We start from the raw sequence: 19,954 nt of genomic DNA on the forward strand, positions 1-19,954 counted from the left end.
TCTGTCGAAGTTCGTCTCTGCGGGCTGTACAGAAGGCGCGGACTACGTAAGAAACACTGGTTATTTTAAGCCCAAGCACTTGGGCTTCTAAGCAAGTGCTCGCGGGATCGAAACCTGGCCACGGCAGCGACATTTCGATGGGGGCGAAATGCGAAAACAGCCGTGTACTTAGGTTTAGGTGAATGTTAAAGAAGCCCAGACGGTCCAAAATTGCGGAGTTCCCCCACTACAGCGTGCCTCGTAATCAGATCGTCGTTTTGGCTCGTAAAACCCCATAATTTAATCTAAGCCCTAGTTGGCTCATGCGAACCAGGTGCATCAGGTATGGATAATAGTCCGGAAAATGCGGTGTCCTTAGCGGCTTGAAAGGCATCTATGCTATGAAGCATGTTATGCTTGTACTATGATAAGTCCTCTTCGTGCGCGAGATAAAAAAGAAAATGCATATAGATGTGAGAATAAAAAAAGATTAAGAAAGAGCAGGATTTAGCCCACGCACCTGCCAACCTGCCCGTAAAATTTCCTGGAGGAGTCTGCAATGGCTTTATCATCGCATTCCCTTGAATGTTGCCTTCAGCCAAGTATAGCCGGAAAGCGGCGAGGACTACTATCACCATGCCGCCGATAGAGTGGCACCTAAATCTAAGTACACGGGTGTTTTCGAATTTCGCCCACTTTGAAATGTGGCCGCCGTGGCCGGGATTCAATCCCGCGACCTCGTGCTTAGCAGCCCAACAACATTGCCACTAAGCAACTGCGGCGGGTGCCAAACCACCAGATGCTACGAAATGGAAAGAAGTAGAGTGGTGCCGAGTCCAATTTTAAAACAAGAATTTGAGATGCATTTGGGGGAACTGAGGTAATTTGCTTAGAGAGATCCAAGGAGGAGGGACAATGCGCTTAAGTAGACGCTGTTATTGTCACAGGAAGGAAATTGGTTTGATTTTGTAGGCGACTCATGTTCACATTTTATAAAAGAAGTGAGTGCAAAGCTAAGCAGTAAATATAGTTTACGAAGCGCGCACACTGTTCTGTGTACAAAATCTATGTCCACATCACCCACAGTAGGCCGACAAGTCCGCACTGCCGTGGTAGTGGTCGTAAATCAGTAACCACTAAGTTCCATATTATAACATCAGATAAGTAGCCAGTGACTGAACAAGTTCGAAGTTGCAAAAGCTGCCTACTCTTGCTGTCTCGCGGGAATTGTCATCATGCTCGGATGGAACCAATCACGTGTGATAAAAGTCATTTTGGTGCGTGTATTTCGGTTGTACTTTTCTTGTTTTCGCGGTTCACGCGACATTTAAGCTCTATTCCTGTAGAGTATACAATTGTTCGCAATCCAACACCTCATTGTGTTTTCGCTGTATGTGTCTCAGTTACGTCCTCCTGCTGTTGCAGTGATTGAACAAAAAGCATGCAGAAGGAAGTATGGTCTGTAAGCGAATTAGCAAGAGATTAAGTACGTGCTTCTTTTACCTGTCCAGTTCGCCACTGGATGCCTGTCGGATGAAGTAGCGCGACTTGTTCTTTGCAGCGCCCGGGCTTGATGAGATGCCCATGGACGAGTCCCGACCTTCAGACCTGCAGTGTGCAACATTGAGGCTCGTCAGATTGCAATATAAAAACGTAAGCAGCGTTCCGGCATAAGCGTTATCGATTTGTATTTGTTCGCATTAGTACAGATATCGGTTGCTTAAGAATGAAACACCAGAAAGTAATTTTTATATCACTTGAAAGAACTCAACTATACACACTAAAGCTTAACATTCGAATACTCAATATTTTTACATATAACTTGGTATCAATAACCACAAGTTCATTTACTGCGCACCTGAAAATTACGTGCGATTTTTGTTTAAGCGAAGCTGAGAAGGTTCCAAGAATCTCTGACAGCGCGTAGCGGCAGATACGGCTTTTGGAATATATAACCCCAGAAATAAAATGTTTGAGAAGGCGCACGTAGGCTTGATACTTGCGTAAAGTCTATTAAACATGAAGACTTCGAGAATAATTAGGATAACTTAATCGCCATATTTGATTTCTTTCTTCTGTCCTCATGTTCGTTTCTTTGACAGCCTTGTTATCCGTATTCATCTCCATCTGCTTCTGCACCTGATGACAAGGAATTTTTTATCCTCCCCGACTTCTGTTGTAATTCCTCCGTGGATGGTACGGAATAACGCTTTGAATGAAAACTGCTACTTGCCTCTCAGTCCTTTGTAATCAAAAAAAAGTTTTCAGGATCTTTTGTTGCCTGGTAGCTTTGGTAACAAGATACGGGCCGGATAATGGGGACCTTGATTCAACGCACTTTTTTCACCACGATCATGTCTCGAGCATTTCCGTATGTACTTGTGTAAGAACCGCACCCGCACTTTTGAACGCAAAAATATTGCAGAAAATTTCAAAAGCTTCCGCCGGAAAGCGAAGTTCCGTTGCCGCTAAATGACGCTAGCTGCTTTTCCGTCGAGTCCGTATTGAAAGCATGGTTTGAAATATTCTGGTATCTCGCCGCAGCTACCTTTCTATTGTTTACTTTGACAATGTTTTATGTTTTAATCATGCTTTGCGAGAGCTTCGTGCGGCTTATGAGCTCTTAGGAGGTAGTGCAGTTCGAGACTATTTTTGCTTGCATGGTCTCTCGTGGAAATTTTAACCAGAACGCGCTGCTTGGTGTGGTGAGTTCTGAGATTGCATGGTTCCATGTGTCAAGGACAGTCTCAAATAGGGTCCTGGCACATCGATTATCAAATATTTACTTATTTATATATTCATTTATTTAATTATTTACAATACTGTCAGTCTCATATCGAGACCATAGAAGGTGGGCAGATGATTACACATACAATGCATGTTTTATATAGCGAGCAGGCTATGAGCAGGTAGTCGCTGTTATAACGGAAGTCGAGGCCACCATAAGTAGTCACCCGTTAACATATCTTAACACCGGATGAAAGTTAACACCTGATGGAACCATAAATGTTAACTCCCGCTCATTTCTTCCATGGTCGGAGGCTCACTTTCCCAGTTTTAAAGCACTCGAGGTTGAAACTACTCATATTGAGGTGCTTGAAACGTGAATTCAACGGCAAGAACATCAAGACAGCATCTGGAAGCAGTGGCATAAAGATTATTTGATTTTGTTCAGAAACGGCCATTAAACACGCACCATGACTCCAACACAAACAAATAAGGACGAATGACGTGGTTAGTATAAAAGATGGATATGTACGATAAGCCTAATGGAAGCTTGGAAAAGTAATAGAGACATTTCCTGGTGCCGACGGGGCGGTTTGTGCCTGTCGTTCGATATTAACAAACGGCCAGGTAGTCTCGCTAGCAGCGCAGCGTTTGTGCTCTGTAGAAATACTCCGAGCACATTTCGCACCGGCAGTGATGAAACGCATGTTTCAAGTATTGTGATAGCATCTTTACCAGGGAGAAGCGGGCCAGTTGGTGGTCGATATTGGAATTCAATGTGTAACCGCACAAATGACAACTGACGAAGAACCTGTCCTGTGTGTTTCCTTCTTCGTCCGTTGTCCTTTGCGCGGTTACACAAAGTGATAGCATCGTCTGCTACACTGGGCGACGCATAGACGCCAACGAGAAAGTGGCTGGCAGCAGTGCGCGTGCCACGCGGAATGCAGTGCCTGGATGTAAGAAAGACCTGAAGATGAGCTGACCCATTGTTTCTCAAGGCTTGTCGATCCCCGACGACGAAGGCATGCTCTTTATTCCGAAAACGTTCTCGCCTTCACACGCCGCTCAAGCCGGCGCCACCGCGCTATTACTTCTTTGTGTGGCACATCGCCTCGGCTTTGTTGGAAGAGGTTATTGTCAGATCGGTGGTATTTCTCCTGTAGAGAAGGGAACCCTGCTTGGGTTAGCGACGTCAGGAACGATGGGCCGGCATCTGAAGTGTTTTATTGCAGCGTTATGTCATTTGCGCATCTCTCACCCTCTGCTTCAGGTGCGGAAACAGTAAGAATCTTTACCGGGTCGTCATCGGCCTGATTCGTGTAAAGGCCCAACCCACCCAAGATTCAAAAAAAGAAGTGCGACCTTTACACGAGTATATACGGTACATCTGGTATCTTTGGCCTATGTCATTCGGCAAAGCGTCATTTAATAGCGTGATGGTATCTGCGTCGTTACTATGTAGTCAGATGAATTTCCTGGACTGTAACCTTGTCTATATTCCATAGTTCCTTATCGGCTGCAAGTTACAGATCTTTCAAAAGCGGCGAATTCTAATCCTGCAGTGTCGCAATGGTTGCGATGTGAAACAGCAGTGTCTAACGCTGCGCATTTCTAGCCGCCTTCGAAGTCAGGGTAGAGCCAAGATGCTTTACGCACTTTCCTCTTTGGTGTTGTTCGTTCTTCCAGCAAGAACCCTGCCAAGGAAAACAACCTTCTGGCAAAAGAAGCCACATTTGTCGATATTAATTTTCAGTCTTGCTTGACTGAGAGCTTCAAGGACTGCCGACTTCCGATAAGATGATCACGTGGTAATCTCTTATCTCGACTACACTATTAAATAATCAACGTAGACTTGGGGAACTTGCCTCTACAGTCTTTTAGAACCAAATTTACAATCTTTTAACCAGGCTCCATAATTTTCCCGCACGAGTAGTGGCAGCCTGTTGTATTCGTATATGCCCGGCGGTGCAACAAATGCTGTGAACTTCTTCGCTTCTTTATTTTTAATGGCACCTGCTAGTAATCTTTACACAGGTCTGTTCTTCAGAATTATGCACAGACGCCAAACTATCTTATTATTTTGTCTATGCGGGGTATTGGGAAAGGGAAGAGCTCCATTTGCTTGTTATTAATCGTCTTCCTTGGTTACGATCGTTATTGGTGAAGCAAATGGTGAAGTTGATAGCCTAATAATACCATAGGGGAGCATTTCTTGAAGCTCTTCTCAAACCGAGAACTTTTTCTCTTGACATGCTGTACGGCCTTTTCTTCACAACGGATGCATCTCTCAGCTCAAATTGAACTTCTATAGAAGTTGTAGGTAGTGGATATGTGCCGACACATATTAGTTTTGTAAAGCTAGACGCCATACCTTCAGAACATGACACGGTTATTCATGTTTTCTCGAGGATTGTTCTGTTGCTGCTTGTTTATCCGCAATGATCACGTCATTCCTCAATGTATTATTCCTTAAATGCTGCATGTCTGGTCGTGATAAGAGATCAAACTAAAAAAGAGCTCCTGACCTGAACTCATACTGTAGTGACAATATCCTACACCGAATACAGTGCCTATATTCTCAGCACTAGGAATATTAAGAGTAACGACATAGAAATTAATTTTAAACAGACGAGAATGTTCGAGTAGCCGTTTCTCTGCTAGGACCGCTCAAAAGATTGTCTAGTGGGCACGGGGGCAACGCACGGGCGATGTGCTCAAACAAGTTTCCGCTTTTTCCAGTGGAGCTGTTAGAACCACGCTGGGTTTCTCTTCACGTTCGCAGGGTATAAAAATAGCATCGCGTGCATGAAAAAAGAAAAAACGGCGACCTGAGGGAGACAGAGTCGAGAGAGAGTGAAAGCAGAGTATAAAAAAAAAACATGCGCAGCTTGGGCCACTGGTGCAAGGCTGGAGTCAACAGCGCAGCTTGTGATCACCTAGACTTTACATGGCTTGCCTAAGTTGTTTGTAGGTCTTGGGCGGTTATTATAGGTTTTTCTAAGTTGTTGGTAGGCTTGGCTAAGTCGTTTCTAGCTTTTGCGAGGTTATGGTAGGTTTCGCTGAGCTGTTTCTAGGTTTTGCGAGGTATTCTAGGTTTTGCTAAGTTGTCGGGGCTTGGCGGGCTTGGCGCTAGAAGTTTTCGAGCAGTCGCCGACCGGGATCGCTTTTTTGGTGACGTCGAGTGTTCAGGCGCCGACTCTCGCGTTCATGGACTGAAACGCGTCTTCTCAGCTGTCGCTTCGGCACGGTGCTCTGGATCAGCTCGGCGGCGATGCATCGCTTCTCGCTTGGCATTATGGCGCTCTTCCTGGTAAGCCGTTTCTTCGGGCGTTCGGACTTTCTTCGGTCTTCCATTGGCAGCAGCACATACACACTGAGTAGAGGAGGCGAGAGGTGTGTCGCCGTGCCGGCTGTTCCGAGCTTTTACTCGCCTGTGACGTCACGACTCCGCTCTACGCGCATGGGGTGCGAGGAGGTTACGTGGCTCGGTGCTCTCGCACGTGGTTGCTAGGCAATGCAATACGGCGCACAGCTGGGCTGAGTTTTCTAGCAAAGCTCCACAGAGAAACTATAAGCTTAACCAGCTCCGCTGGTAATAGCATTGTGCAGCATAGCGACGCCGCGAGGGTGGGTGGAGCCTTGCGGGAAAGAAGGAGTGGCGCGACGGGCACAGAGGTGGTGTGACATCATTGCTCTCCGATAAAAAACTGCGCGCTTGCTTCGGGGGATTTGTAGAAGCTACCAGGTACACGGCGTCGGAGCTAGCATGCGTCAGAGCTAAAGCACGGCAGTTTCCGCCGCGTCACGTCGGTGCAGCGTGGGGCCAATCGCTTCTGTGGCGGATGGGGCCTCAAATGGCGCGCCGTCGCAACCGCAACCCGCCGCCCCCCAGAGGAAGAAGCCTTGGATTTTTCTGAAGCCTTAAGTTCCCCCAGCGCCGGTGGTTTCTTGTGCTCGCTATAGCAGAACAACTTATGATTATGTGTGCAGTTTGACACTACATTACTGGCCTTCCCACAGCTTCACTGGTCTCTGATGTTTGCGATAGCAGAGCTAAGCACAATTTTTCTGCAGGCGCTTCTCATAGGGGCTTCTCATATGCGCTTCCTTCGAAGGGAGCGCACGGAGCGTGCGCCTGACCCATCAGGCTACTGCTGCTGATTCTGCCGAATCGAAACCTCGCCCGTGGATAATCGACAACCTCGACGCCAGGAACCACGGTTTAACAACGGCGTAGGAAGACCGTACAAAGCAAGCACCCTTGCTGGCAGCATCCAGTGGGCACTGCGGCAACGCATGGGCGATGTGCTCAAACGAGTTTCTGCATAAAACATGTGCTAGCCACTTATGACCCTCATGTAGTTATTGCTGGGAAACATGGCTGCGAGCAGAAATACAAGATTGTGAGTTGTTACCTGCAAGTGTTAAGATAATAATACACAATGATAGAGAAAATAGAGGAGCAGGAATTGCAATGACAATAACGCAAAATATTGAATGTGTAGGCATGAACGGTATCCCTAGTCACGAGAGAGCTTGTTGCCAAAGCAATCAAATTCGCAGCTACTTTAATAAAATGAGGAGTAATCTATGGACCCCCTAGCGCATCGATCGAATGCATAGAGGCCATCCAACACTACTTAGAACAGCGGAAGGCACGAAACCAGTGGTTAATATTTGCGGGGATTTTAACTTGCCGGGGTTGACTGGAACTCAACTACCATGGATTTGCGGGAACGAGCTGACTGCGACATGCCGCTCGACATTGCTTTCGCTAACTATTTAACACAGGTGTTACAGAAAAGGGCTCGAAAAATGGGAACAGTGCAGTCCATATTGGATTTCTTGAAAGACGGTTTGAAAATTATCAAGATGGCATATCAGACCATCAACTTATATTTGTGCAAATCCAAACCAACGTTCCCGCAACAAATGTTAAAGAATGTATTGCGCACGTCACCAATGTTTCTAAAGCTGACGACACAAGCTTCATTGATTATTTGTCGTTTCATCTGGACAGTCTGAGCTCAGAGGATGACGTGATCGCGTTGTAGGCAACATTCAAAATCATTATCTCGCACTGTGTAAACTCATTCGTACCACTAAGGAAAAAAAGAAGAAATAAGCGTAATCGCTGTATAATGCCAGAGATTTTTCGTCGAAAGCGAGAAATAGGAAGAAAAAAGAAAGTAAGATATCGTGAAACGATATCTAACCTATCTGCGCAGCTGCGAATAACGCTTAGGCAAGCAAAAAAGAAATATTACGAGGAAACACGAACTTCATGGCATCTTCTCGGCAAAAGTTATGGCATCACTTATGGCAAACCACTCAAAGTTACTATAGCATTTTTGTTAATGACGAAATCATAACCGACAGTTCGAAAATTGCGTTCTACCATAATAAGTTCTTCCAGTCAGTCTGTTCAAATGTTTCTAACTGTAGTACTTAAACTACAGTATCATCATTTTCACACGTGCCAGATATGCCAGAAGTACAAATTAGCTATAAAGCAATACTATCGCTACTACTAAACAATAAAGAACAGACACCTTTGAATCTGGATGGAATTTCAAATGCCTTTTTTTGCGAAGTTTGGTGAAGAATTGGTTGCTCAATACTTGGAAATTATCGTTAATGCATCATTGCAACGAAAACTAGTTCCATTCGACTGGCTTGTTGGAAAGGTTATACCGATACACCAAACGAAAAGCCCAAAGAATATTAAAAATTATCCACCAATTTCTTTAACCTGCGTCTGCTGCAAACTCCTCAAATATATAACATCGAAAGCAATATATAAGTACCTCGAAAATGTGAAAGCACTATATTCGAACCAAGATGGCTTCCGGTAAAACTACCAACTGTCACGCAGTTCATTGAAATCATCCGCGGCTTTTCAAAAGCAATAGATAACGATAAACAGGTTGATGCAATTTGCCTTGATTTCTCATATGATTTTGATAAGGTTCCTAATAACAAAATAATTATGAAATTAAAAAAGCTTAGAATAAATAACAATATAGTGGAATTATTCAGGTCATATCTATCACGTAGGAAACAGTACGTGGACATAAACGGCTACCAGTCCGATCATTTTTTTGTAACTTAAGGCGTCTCTCTAGGTTCTGTCCTTGGACCGGTATTATTTTTGGCTTATATTAACGATATTTGTTCTGATATTAATGAAAACGTTACTCTACGACTGTTCGCCGACGACTGTTTAATTTATTGAGGAATATATAACCACAATGATAAGAAAATATTCAGCGACGCACTGGCGTCTATTGAAAAATGGTGTGAGACTTGGAAAACGCAAGTAAAGACAGAAAAAAAACTTGTTTTACGTCTTACAAACAAGGTTAAGCACGTCCTAAATTTTGATTATCAACTAAGTTCCACTGTACTTGCTACCGCTAACAAATATAAATACTTAGGAGTAACAATAGCTGAAGACCTCAACTGGACTCATCATAACACAAATATTTGCCCTGCCACTGTAAAAAAGCTGTGGTTCTTACGTCCCAAATTAAAGCTCGCTCCGGCCCCGTAAGGTTAACAGCATATTTACCAATAGTAAGGCTTACACTGCAATATGCAAGGATCATATGGGACCCTTACCAAAAAGGATTAGTTCATAAAATTGAGCGCTCGCAAAGAGGGGCGGCTAGACTTATTCTCTCAAAGTACTCCCGCACTGATTCTGCAAAAGAGATGCTGCAAGAATTAGATTTACCCCCACCCCCCTCTTGGAACGCCATCGCGTAGCCAGATTAAATTTCTTGTTTTCGCTTTCTGAAAATATATTTAACGTTGATACCTAATTCCACAACAGTCCAGAGCCTACGAAGTGACCACCGCAAGGAACTTTCTAGTCCCTCAACCTCGTGTGAACACATACGCATACAATATTTTCCCTAGAACTGTAAAAGACTGAAATACTTTACCGGATGCAACATATAATTCTCAAACTGTAGAACATTTTGAAACCAACCTAAGTGAATCCTCGTGATCTAACTTATCCAATGCAAGTTGTAGAATGTAGAATTGTGATGTATAATTTGGAAATGTATCTGATGTAACATGTAATATGTAAGTTGGAGACTGTAGCATCGTATTGCATTTTTTGGCTACACATTGCTACTCTGTTTATGTAATGATTGCTTTTGTATCAGATTTATACCCCACCCCTGCAACGGCCCAATCGGCCAACAGCACTTGCAAGAAAATGTAATCACGGGTCTGTAGTCTTTCAATGGGAAAGCAGAAAGCAGAAAGCAGTTCATTGAAGTTCCTTGCTTTCCCCGTAATTGCAGAGCATATTACACAGTTAGAGGCTGGATAACGTGGATACTTAAAGGGCCCCTGAAACGGTTCGGCCAAATTTTGTAGACGCGTAGGGTACAGCTTACGTAGAACATTCGTACCACAATTTAAGTGAAGCGTTACGTATTAATGGAGCTACAAGCGATTACAAGTTACCCTCCTCCCTAGCCATGCTTTTCCTCCTTAACTCGTTCGCCGAGCGATCGGGGCTAAGCTCCGCCTTCACTGGTTCTGCGTCACGATGTGACGTCACGTTGTCCATTTCCGGTTGCTTCGGAGCCCGCCCCCGCCCGCGAGAAACCTCTCCGGTAGCCGCTTAGCAGTCGACCCCAAGCGAGAGCTATCGAAGCAGCGTGCTGCGAGCATTCTGTCGTAGGGCAGAAAGTGTCTGATATTCCTGTAATCACACACTACCCGAGTATTTCGACGGAACGATGGAGGGATAAACTAAAGTTGATGAAGGAACTTTAGCATAGACGTACGCCAGCTGCCTTATCGGTCTTCACGGTCCAGCCACCCGTGGCGCAGAGCTTAACCAGCCAAAGAAAGAGCTAATATTGCTCTAACCAAGTGTAAAACATTTTAAACATTTACAAAAACAACGTGTTAACGATCACACTCCCGCGAAAAATTTACACCAGCATCAAAGAAGATTACATTTTGTTACTGCTGCTGTGTGTGGTTGAGCTCTATGTCACCAGGTGGCTGCACCATGCAGACCATTAACATTTGCGCTTCTGTTCATCTCCTGAAACCACAGGCAAGGCGACACGGCCAGGCCCTGTCCCCTTGTACTTGCGTTTACCCTAATACCGGACTTGCGAAGCGCTATTGCGTTAGTAATCTTCCGGTGTAAAGTAACGGCCGCAAACGCGCAAATCCTGGCTCCGATCGGATAGCAGCAGTCAGGCGCGCTGCAGCGAGTCAGCTGGTCTGCTGCCTTACTGAGGGACACGATGTCGCAGCTTGACATATTGCCAGTCACTACGTTTGCAGTCCGCAACGCAACGAAGTCGAATCATAGCGCTCGCGAAAAGACAAACCGGCACTGACGGTGGAGCTCTCGTCAAAGACGGAGCACGTTGTAACACAAGCAGACGACACTTGCTGTGTGCCACAAGTGCTTAAGTGTACTGAAAAATTGTTCTTGTGCAGTCTCCTTATGTTACTTTCTTTGTATAAAAGCAAATTAACTAACATTCCGACTATTACGAACATAATTTGTTTGACATAAAGTTGGAAAATTTATCGATCACGCGCCCTGGTCAGCCAATCGGATACCTCGCCCCACCGACATCATATGGGTGATTTCGGTCATATGAGTAGGGGTGGTTTAAAATTCCGCCGAGCAGTGTGCTGCGATCGTCAGCGATGTGCATTTTTAAAGCCTTATAATAAATTACACGCTTTACGGGGAGCATTTAGATGTGTCAATGATCAGAAGGACCTACTCTAACGGCTCAGTACGTTTCTAGAAAATCGTCAAAATCGTTGCAGGGTACCTTTAATAAAGTAACAGCGATAATATAGTTACCTTGTACGTTTTATAAGATGTGACCATAGTTAGGCATACACACTGCTTTCACCTTCCTTAGCACACCTTTAAATAAAATGCGCTTGAATTGTTCGTTGCTTTTAATGGACAGCTAAGTATACTACGGATATGGGATAATTCATCGATGTGTAGTGGAAACACTGTTATGTCTTTATTTTTCCATTTAGGCTGATGGGCCTTATTACCTTCACTCTTTCTTTTATTGTAGCAACTGACGTTTTAGGCTTATGGAGACGTTCGTATTGTGACGAAGAAGATCGGCAGGCTAAAAAGCCCCGTTGCCATCGCGTGGCTCATACCCAGTTCGTTCACTGGCTGAGCCCTAGCTGCTGCTGCCGCGTTGGTCGCTGCCTCTCTAGGACCCGAATAAACCCCCTTTACAATTGGTGGAGCTGCTGGGTACAACAGGAATTCTGGAACTTCGTAACCGGACACTGCAGCCTGTCTTCATTATGCCGGAAGAAGGACCACCGCAACCACAACCCGCTGCCCCGGTGACTACCGTGGTCTGCCCCGGCCCGTTGCGTCAACGCGACCCACCCATCTTCAGCGGTACCGAAGACCATGACGTAGAAGACCGGCTCGCTGAGTACGACCGGGTGAGCATCCACAACCACTGGGACGACACCAAAAAACAGAATTACGTATCGTTTTATTTGAGCGGTGTCGCCAGCGTGTGGCACCGCAACCATGAACGTGGTCTCACGACGTGCACAGCCTTCGAAACTAACGTGACGGAGGTATTTAGGCGCTTCGCCGTTCGCAAGCTTCGCGCCGAGCAACGTTTGCGCAGTCGTGCGCAACAGTGCGGGGAGACATTTACAAGTTGTATAGAAGATGTTGTCGACCTCTGCAACCGGGTCGACATCACAATGGCTAATGCCGAGAAGATCCGCCATATCTTAAAAGGCATTGAAGACGACGCCTTCCAGATGCTTTTGGCGAAAAATCCGGCGACAGTCTCTGAACTCGTAAGTCTCTGCCAAAGCTTCGACGAACTCCGAAAACAACGCATAGCCACCCGCCAATCTCCTCCTCAGGCGACTTCAATGTCGAGCTTGGCTGTTTCCCCGGATAACACGTCGCTGCTGCTGCAGATCAAGGAGTGCGTCCGTGAAGAGGTGGCTCGTCAGCTTCCTCTGATTCCCCTTGCACACGGCCAGTCAAATTTTCCGTTGGCGCCCGCTCTCCAATCTGTCATCAAGGAGCAGGTAGCCGACCACATTCCACCTTCTCTCCAGCAGGCTCTGGTTGCCGCTCCCTTGACGTACGCCGAAGTCGCTTCGAGGCCTGCACCATAGACCTACGGTCCCCTTCGCCCGCCTTTGCGCCCGTTCGTATCCGCTCCAGTACAGCCACTGGTGCAGTATGCACGAGCACAAGATCATTGGTGCACGGAAGACAATCGTCCGATTTGTTTTTATTCTGGCCGTGCTGGACACGTAGCACGTCGCTGTCGCCTGCTTACACCGAACGTCCCCAACAATGTGCGTCCATATGCGCCACGTTTCCAACAACGCCGCAACTATTCTGACACCTTTGAATCTCCTGCCGTCGAGACCGCATTCTCCGGTCGCCGTTCACCTTCTCGCCGCCGCTCCCTTTCCCTCATTCACCGTCGGCGGAGCCCTCTGCTCCAGGAAAACTAAAAATCACAGTTTAGGCGGCGAGAACTGCGGTGGCTGCGAAATGTATAAGGCCTCACACTTCCCCGAAAAACGTTATTGAAGTCACAATAGAAGGAACATTGACGCTAGCACTTTTCGACACTGGCGCTGCACTTTCAGCGATAGATGACCGTATTTGCCGCAAGACAGGAAAAGTGACGACGCCGCTTTCTGGACTGTCTCCTCGAACTGCCAACGCGCAGCACGTCGAGCCATCCGGTGCCTGCACCGCTCGTGTCGTCATTCAGGGGGTCCTCTATATCATAGAATTCATCGTGTTGCCACGTTGTTCACACGACGTCATATTAGGTTGGGACTTTCTCTCCACACATCATGCGATGATTGACTGCGCCCGCGCCGAAATCGAGCTGTTTCAGATTTCGGGCGATATTATCACTGACCAGAGGGACCCTTGTCACAAAATCACCTTTCTGAAGACACCGTTATACCTGTCTGGTCTTCCGCCTTTGTCAGTATCTCTTGTGACTCTGTAGATGACGGAACAGCACTCTTCGCTCCGTCTGAACTTTTAGTTCGCCGCCGTTCACTACCACTGCCCTTCGCCGTCCTCGAGTTCAACACTGGCGCCTCTCTAATGTGCGTCTCAAACCCATCGGCGGAACCAATTACTTTACGCCGCCGTGAAAGCCTTGGCAGAGCAGAACCCCTGGCCTCATCATCAGTATTTCACACGACGGACGACTCCACTTATCTTGCCGCTCTCGAGGTATCGCCTCCTCAGTCAATGCCGCGTTCTTGCACGCCAGCTATTGCCAGTGACCTTACGTCGACGCAGCACGATGAACTTCTTCACTTGCTCGAAGGCTTCTCTCCTTCCTTTGACTGCCAAGCAACATCCCTCGGCCGCACAACGACTATCTCGCACACCATCGACACTGGGAGCCATGCGCCCATTCGGCAGCGTCCCTACCGAGTATCGGCGACCGAAAGACGTGTTATCAATGACCAGGTGAACAATATGCTGAAACGCGGTGTCATCTAGCCTTCTAGTAGTCCCTGGGCATCACCAGTCGTCCTAGGTAAAAAAAAAAAAGATGGCACCACATTTTTTTCCTCCTTAGATCTCCGCTCTGGCTACTGGCAGGTTCCCATGGCTGACGCTGACTGTTCTAAAACTGCGTTTGTAACACCAGACGGCTTGTATGAATTCACTGTAATGCCGTTTGGCCTGTGCAACGCGCCCGCCACTTTTGAATGCATGATGGACGGCATCCTGCGCGGCCTGAAGTGGCACACTTGTCTCTGCTACCTCGACGACATTGTAGTCTTTTCCCCTGATTTCCCGACCCATGTTCGCCGTTTACATCAAGTTCTGACCTGTCTCCGGAATGCTGGGCTCCAGCTTAACTTAAGAAAGTGCCGATTTGCAGCTCGAAAACTGACTATATTAAGCCATGTTGTCTCCAAAGAAGGCATCCTTCCTGATCCTGCTAAACTTCGCGCCGTATCCGAATTTCCGAAGCCCCCTAACTTAAAAGCACTACGCAGCTTCATTGGCCTATGCTACTATTTTTGACGTTTCGTTCGCAATTTCGCTACTGTGATCGCACCACTAAACCAACTCCTACAAGGCGACAATGAACTTTCTGCTTGGTCGGAAGCCTGCGATGATGCCTTTACGACTCTTCCTCGCCTACTCACGTCTCCGCCGATCTTGCGCCATTTTGATCCAAGTGCACCTACAGAACTTCACACTGACGCCAGTGGTGTCGGCCTTGGTGCCGTGCTCGCACAGCGTCAACACCCTAATGCCGAATACGTGGTCGCTTATGCCAGTCGTACACTCACAAAAACTGAGGCCAATTACTCAGTAACAGAAAAAGAGTGCCTGGCTATCGTATGGGCTCTTCGAAAATTTCACCCATATCTCTATGGTCGACCCTTTGACGTGGTGACGGATCATCACGCTCTTTGCTGGTTGTCTAACCTCAAAGACCCGTCGGGCCGCCTCGCTCGGTGGGCCCTCCGAATTCAGCACTATGATATCCGCGTCGTCTATCGCTCTGGACGCAGACACTCTGACGCCGATGCCCTCTCGCGCTTCCCAGTAACTTCCGACTGCAGTACTTCTACCTACAGACCTGATATCTCACCGCTTGACATCCTGGACATGGCCTCAGAGCAACGTAAAGACCCATGGATCGTCATGATATCTGACTTTTTGTCAAATCCTCCGGAAGCTTCGGCACCTAGAGCGTTACGCCGGCAGGCGCAGCATTTCACCATCCACGACGGACTTTTGTACCACCGCAACTGCCACAATGACGGCCGCACATGGCTCTTAGTAGTGCCCCGCCACATTCGACAAGATTTATGCTCCGCTTTTCACTCTGATCCGCAGTGTGGTCACGGCGCAGTGTCGAAAACCTACACACGGCTTCGCCTACGATATTATTGGCGAGGGATGTACAACTTCGTCCACAAATACGTACGCGCCTGCATTGCCTGCCAACGCCGCAAATGTGTCCCGCATTTCTCCACCGCACCTCTCCAGCCGCTTCCCTGCCCAGCTCAGCCATTCGACCGTGTCGGCATTGATTTTTACGGGCCTCTTCCATCTACTGGCTCAGGCAACCGATGGATTTTTGTCGCCGTAGATCATTTGACACGATATGCCGAAACTGCCGCCTTGCCTGCCGCATCAGCAAAAGACGTCGCCTCATTCATTCTGAATAACTTTGTTCTCCGCCATGGCGCACCCCGTGAACTGCTGAGCGATGGGGGTCGCGTATTCCTCTCGGACGTCCTGCAGTCACTCCTATCTGGATGCAAAATTATTCACCGCACTACTACTGCTTATCATCCACAAACCAATGACTTAACAGAACGATTCAACAGAACTCTTGGTGACATGTTATCAATGTATGTTGCGTCTGACCACTCCAACTAGGATCTTGTACTTCCATTCGTCACATACGCCTATAACACTGCCTCTCAAGCCACTACCGGATTCTCACCATTCTTTCTGCTTTACGGCCGCCATCCCTCCAGCACCATTGATACGGTTCTACCGTACCGGCCGGACCCTGCTGAGTACTCACCTGTTTCTACGGTCGCTCAGTACGCCGACAAATGCCGACAACTCGCCCGTTCTTTGAAGTCTGCTCAACAGTGCCGCCAAAAAGAGCGCCATGACCTCAGCCCACCCCCTCACCCCGTCCCTATAGACTCACTCGTGTGGCTTTGGATACCGCCTGTTGCTGCCCCTGGCCTTTCGTCCAAGCTCCTCCCGAAGTACCACGGGCCCTACCGCGTGGTTGCGCAACCATCACCTGTTAATTACGTGGTCGAGCTCGTGTCACCATCTTCCGATTTGCGTCGTCGGGGACGAGAGACTGTGCACATTGACCGGCTGAAGCCATATTACGATCCTCTCACCTCTTCCTAGATCGCCAGGATGGCCACTCTTCAATTCCGGGGGTGATTGTGACGAAGATCGGCAAGCTAAAAAGCGCCGTTGCCATCGTGTGGCTCATACCCAGTTCGTTCACTGGCTGCGGCCTAGCTGCTGCTGCCGCGTTGGTCGCTGCTTCTCTAGGACCCGAATACACCCCCTTTACACTATGAATATGTTCCTTCTGCTTAGTGATTTAATTTACTTGCCGGCAATCGTTCGCACTTGCTCGTCTTTTGGTGCTTTTACGGAGGAAAGTCGTATTCGACGAGCAACTACAGCGAATGTTTCCGCGCTGGCTTGTCACTGTAACGCTCATCCGGAGCGTCACAGCCCTCGCCTGCGCACGGAATATTGCGTATAGGATGACTGGCAGTGCGAAGAATAATTTAAGCCATATGCGAGATTCTGCCTCTTGTTCGGCAACTGCCGTTTGTGCAAAAGTTGCTGCCACGCTCTGGTTAGCTTAGCGAGACGGTTAGGCTTGAGAATGCCGCCACAGACGCACTGGATAAAGAAAAAATAAACTTAGAGGGACACAAACTAAGATCAAACATCAGTGCAGTGGAGAAAGTGAGCCAGACATGGTAGCCCCGGTGGCTATGGTGTTGCGCTGCTCAACTCGATGTCGTGGGTTTGATTCGGACAATGGCGGGCGCATTTCAAGGAAGGCAAATTGCAGAAATGCAGGTGTACTATCTCGTGTACTATGATATAGGCGAATGTTACAGTAACTCAAATGGTCAAAGTTTATATGGAGTCACCCACTACGGCAGGTATTAAAAAATGGTTCTCGTTTGGACACATAAGAGTCTACAATTAAATTTTTAAGGAGGTGGTTGCCTGTTAGGTGCCCAAATAATTGCGACAGAAGTGGAATGCATGTGGGTCTTCCAACACGAAAAGAAGTACTTCTCCATTGCGGCAATAGTAGTAAGAAGGGAAACGTCACAATAACGGCGTCTAACTAAGTGGCTATTCTCGAAAGTTTTCAACATCTGTTCAACTTTTTATGTTTGCTACAATCACAGCGCCATTTTGGAAAAAGCGGTACATACTGTCCTAGTATCTCTCTAGAAGCTTTAGGCGCTTCTATGTAGATCATATTCAGGTATATAACATAGGAATGGCGGTTTCGTAATGAAAGAGTTTCCATCGCAACTACAAGAATTACAAGCAATGTAACAAGGCGCTTGAAGTACATCCGCGTAATAATTAAAAACAAGTTTGGTAAAAGCATGACTTCGCGATTTGAGACCCGCAATAATAATTATAACAGCAGTAAGCACTTAAATAATCTCGCGTGGCAGCTTCTGCAAAATATTGGCCCTTGATAGCAGCTTTCTAACTGAACAGTACACCAAGTAGCCCACAGAACATCTATAATCTCATAGCAGTTTCAGACATATATTATTAGAAATCTATATAGTTCCCTGTGTGCCACGCATTTATGGCCCAGCACAGTGCTTCATAATATTTCTAATAATTTCGGCATGATGCCTCTCATGCAGTGGGCTTTTTTGCTTAGACCGTAACATCACTTCTCCCCTAGAAGAGGAAAGCAAAATGGCTACAGACATGGCAGAATGAACACAGTAAGTACTCTCACCGTGATGTTTCAGACTGCGGCTGCTGTGAGCTGGTAGAAGGGCCTTCTCCGGATGCCCTGACCCGTAGTGTTACGGGCGATGGAAAAGACAGACCTTTGGCATCTTGTGCCGAAGCAGCACCCGCGCCACCACCAATGCCTGAGAGAAGAAAAATTCAGCCGAACCCACCTCACGATGACTATCGACGGTCAAGCGTTTAGCGAGCAATCAAGAAAGCGTCACAACATATTGCCACAGTGGAAACGAGTCATGTATGACACGTGCTCTGCAACGGCATTCTTCTCTAGCGCATCTAAAAGAACGATCGAGGCCAAATAGCGTTGCCACCACTAAGCCTGCGCGTGGCTTTCGAAATGCATAGCGCAGCGGAGCGTGTCAGTGCTGATAAATGCATCACGTGGCAACCGCGCTCCTCCCGTGTTCCTTTTTGGACACGCCGCGCCATCTAGTGACAAAGGTGAGAAGTGCTACAATGAAACTTCTTTGCCCAAATACAACAAATTTGATTCGAAATGTTGCATTGAATGTATTATTAGAGCATTTCAATGTTTTCTACGTATTTCAATAGCGTAATAGGGTCACAATAGGTTAATGTGACCAGAAATAGGGCCACATGTGAAAGCTCTTAAACGCGCAAGAGCTTGTTTAGCCCCCCTTCGTTCGTCTCTCCTGTGTTCGTTTCTTAACACTTGATAAGTTGAAATTACGACAGAGTTGAATATAATGCGCCCTTTTATTAGCAGGATGGTTTACCTTAGATATACACTCTAGTAAAGCTATGCTTAGAGATACATATTGACAAAATTGTTAGGAACAAGTTATATCGCTCTGCTCACAAACTGTTAATAGAAAGATTCGTTTTCAAATAATACGTATGCATTATTTACGTGCTGAAGAAATACGTAAAAAAATTACGTATGCGTTAATATTAACAAATGCTGACGAAGAAAGTAGAAATCAACTTCCTAATGCTAATCGGCAGATAAACCCCGCAGGGTAGAGCAAAACATTTGTAATGTAGGGCTCACCGACGGCGCCACGTGGGTACGCTAAGCGGTCGGCGCTCTCAGCCGGCTGCCAAAGAAGACAAAAGATAAAGTGGGGCGGCGCGTTTTCAATGCGCAGGCGTGGGACGCGCAGTTCAGTTCTATAATCCTGGTACGCTGGGCCCCTTGTTCTGGCACTACGCTATGACCCCTTCGTTCCCAACGGTATAACAATCGGGAGTTGCATAGAGGCCCCAGCGGGCCAGCGCAGACGCCACTGTGCATGTTGTGTCACGTATGCGCATCGACGGCTACGCTTTGCCACTGATATTGCTCTAACTAAATCTCCCCAGTTTCATTACCACGCGTAGTCAAAGTTCCATCTCATCAAGAAATCTACGGCCGATTCCAGATTGTTCATCTCCCATTCTGGCCACGAAGAGTGTGTTCCAAGCAAACCAACAACCACAATAAAGTGCTGCTTGAGTCAGAAGTATTCAGCGTCGATTTATTCATTTGGTATCTAATAACGAATTAACCAAATGTAAGTATTCAAGCTATCAAGCTGGGAAGGCTTAGGAGTAAGGATCGACGGCAAATATCTCAGTAAAATTCGGTTTGCAGATGAAATTGTTCTATTCAGCAGCACTGCAGACAAGTTACAACAAATGATTGAGGACCTTAAC

At 46.9% G+C, this 19,954-nt stretch overlaps 1 protein-coding gene across 1 annotated transcript in view; it reads right to left on the minus strand.

The window, feature by feature from the left end:
• LOC126523732 (uncharacterized) overlaps positions 1–19,954 on the minus strand; it is a 124,447-nt gene that overhangs the window by 20,848 nt on the left and 83,645 nt on the right. The window contains exons 6-7 of the mRNA XM_055066848.2: positions 18,282–18,420; positions 1,483–1,587 (exon numbers count right to left, since the gene is read on the minus strand). Of these exons, the coding sequence (XP_054922823.2) occupies positions 1,483–1,587; positions 18,282–18,420 (244 nt within the window). The remainder of the gene's footprint in view (positions 1–1,482; positions 1,588–18,281; positions 18,421–19,954) is intronic.

Source organism: Dermacentor andersoni, chromosome 6 (genome assembly GCF_023375885.2).
Source record: "Dermacentor andersoni chromosome 6, qqDerAnde1_hic_scaffold, whole genome shotgun sequence".
Lineage (NCBI taxonomy): Eukaryota > Metazoa > Arthropoda > Arachnida > Ixodida > Ixodidae > Dermacentor > Dermacentor andersoni.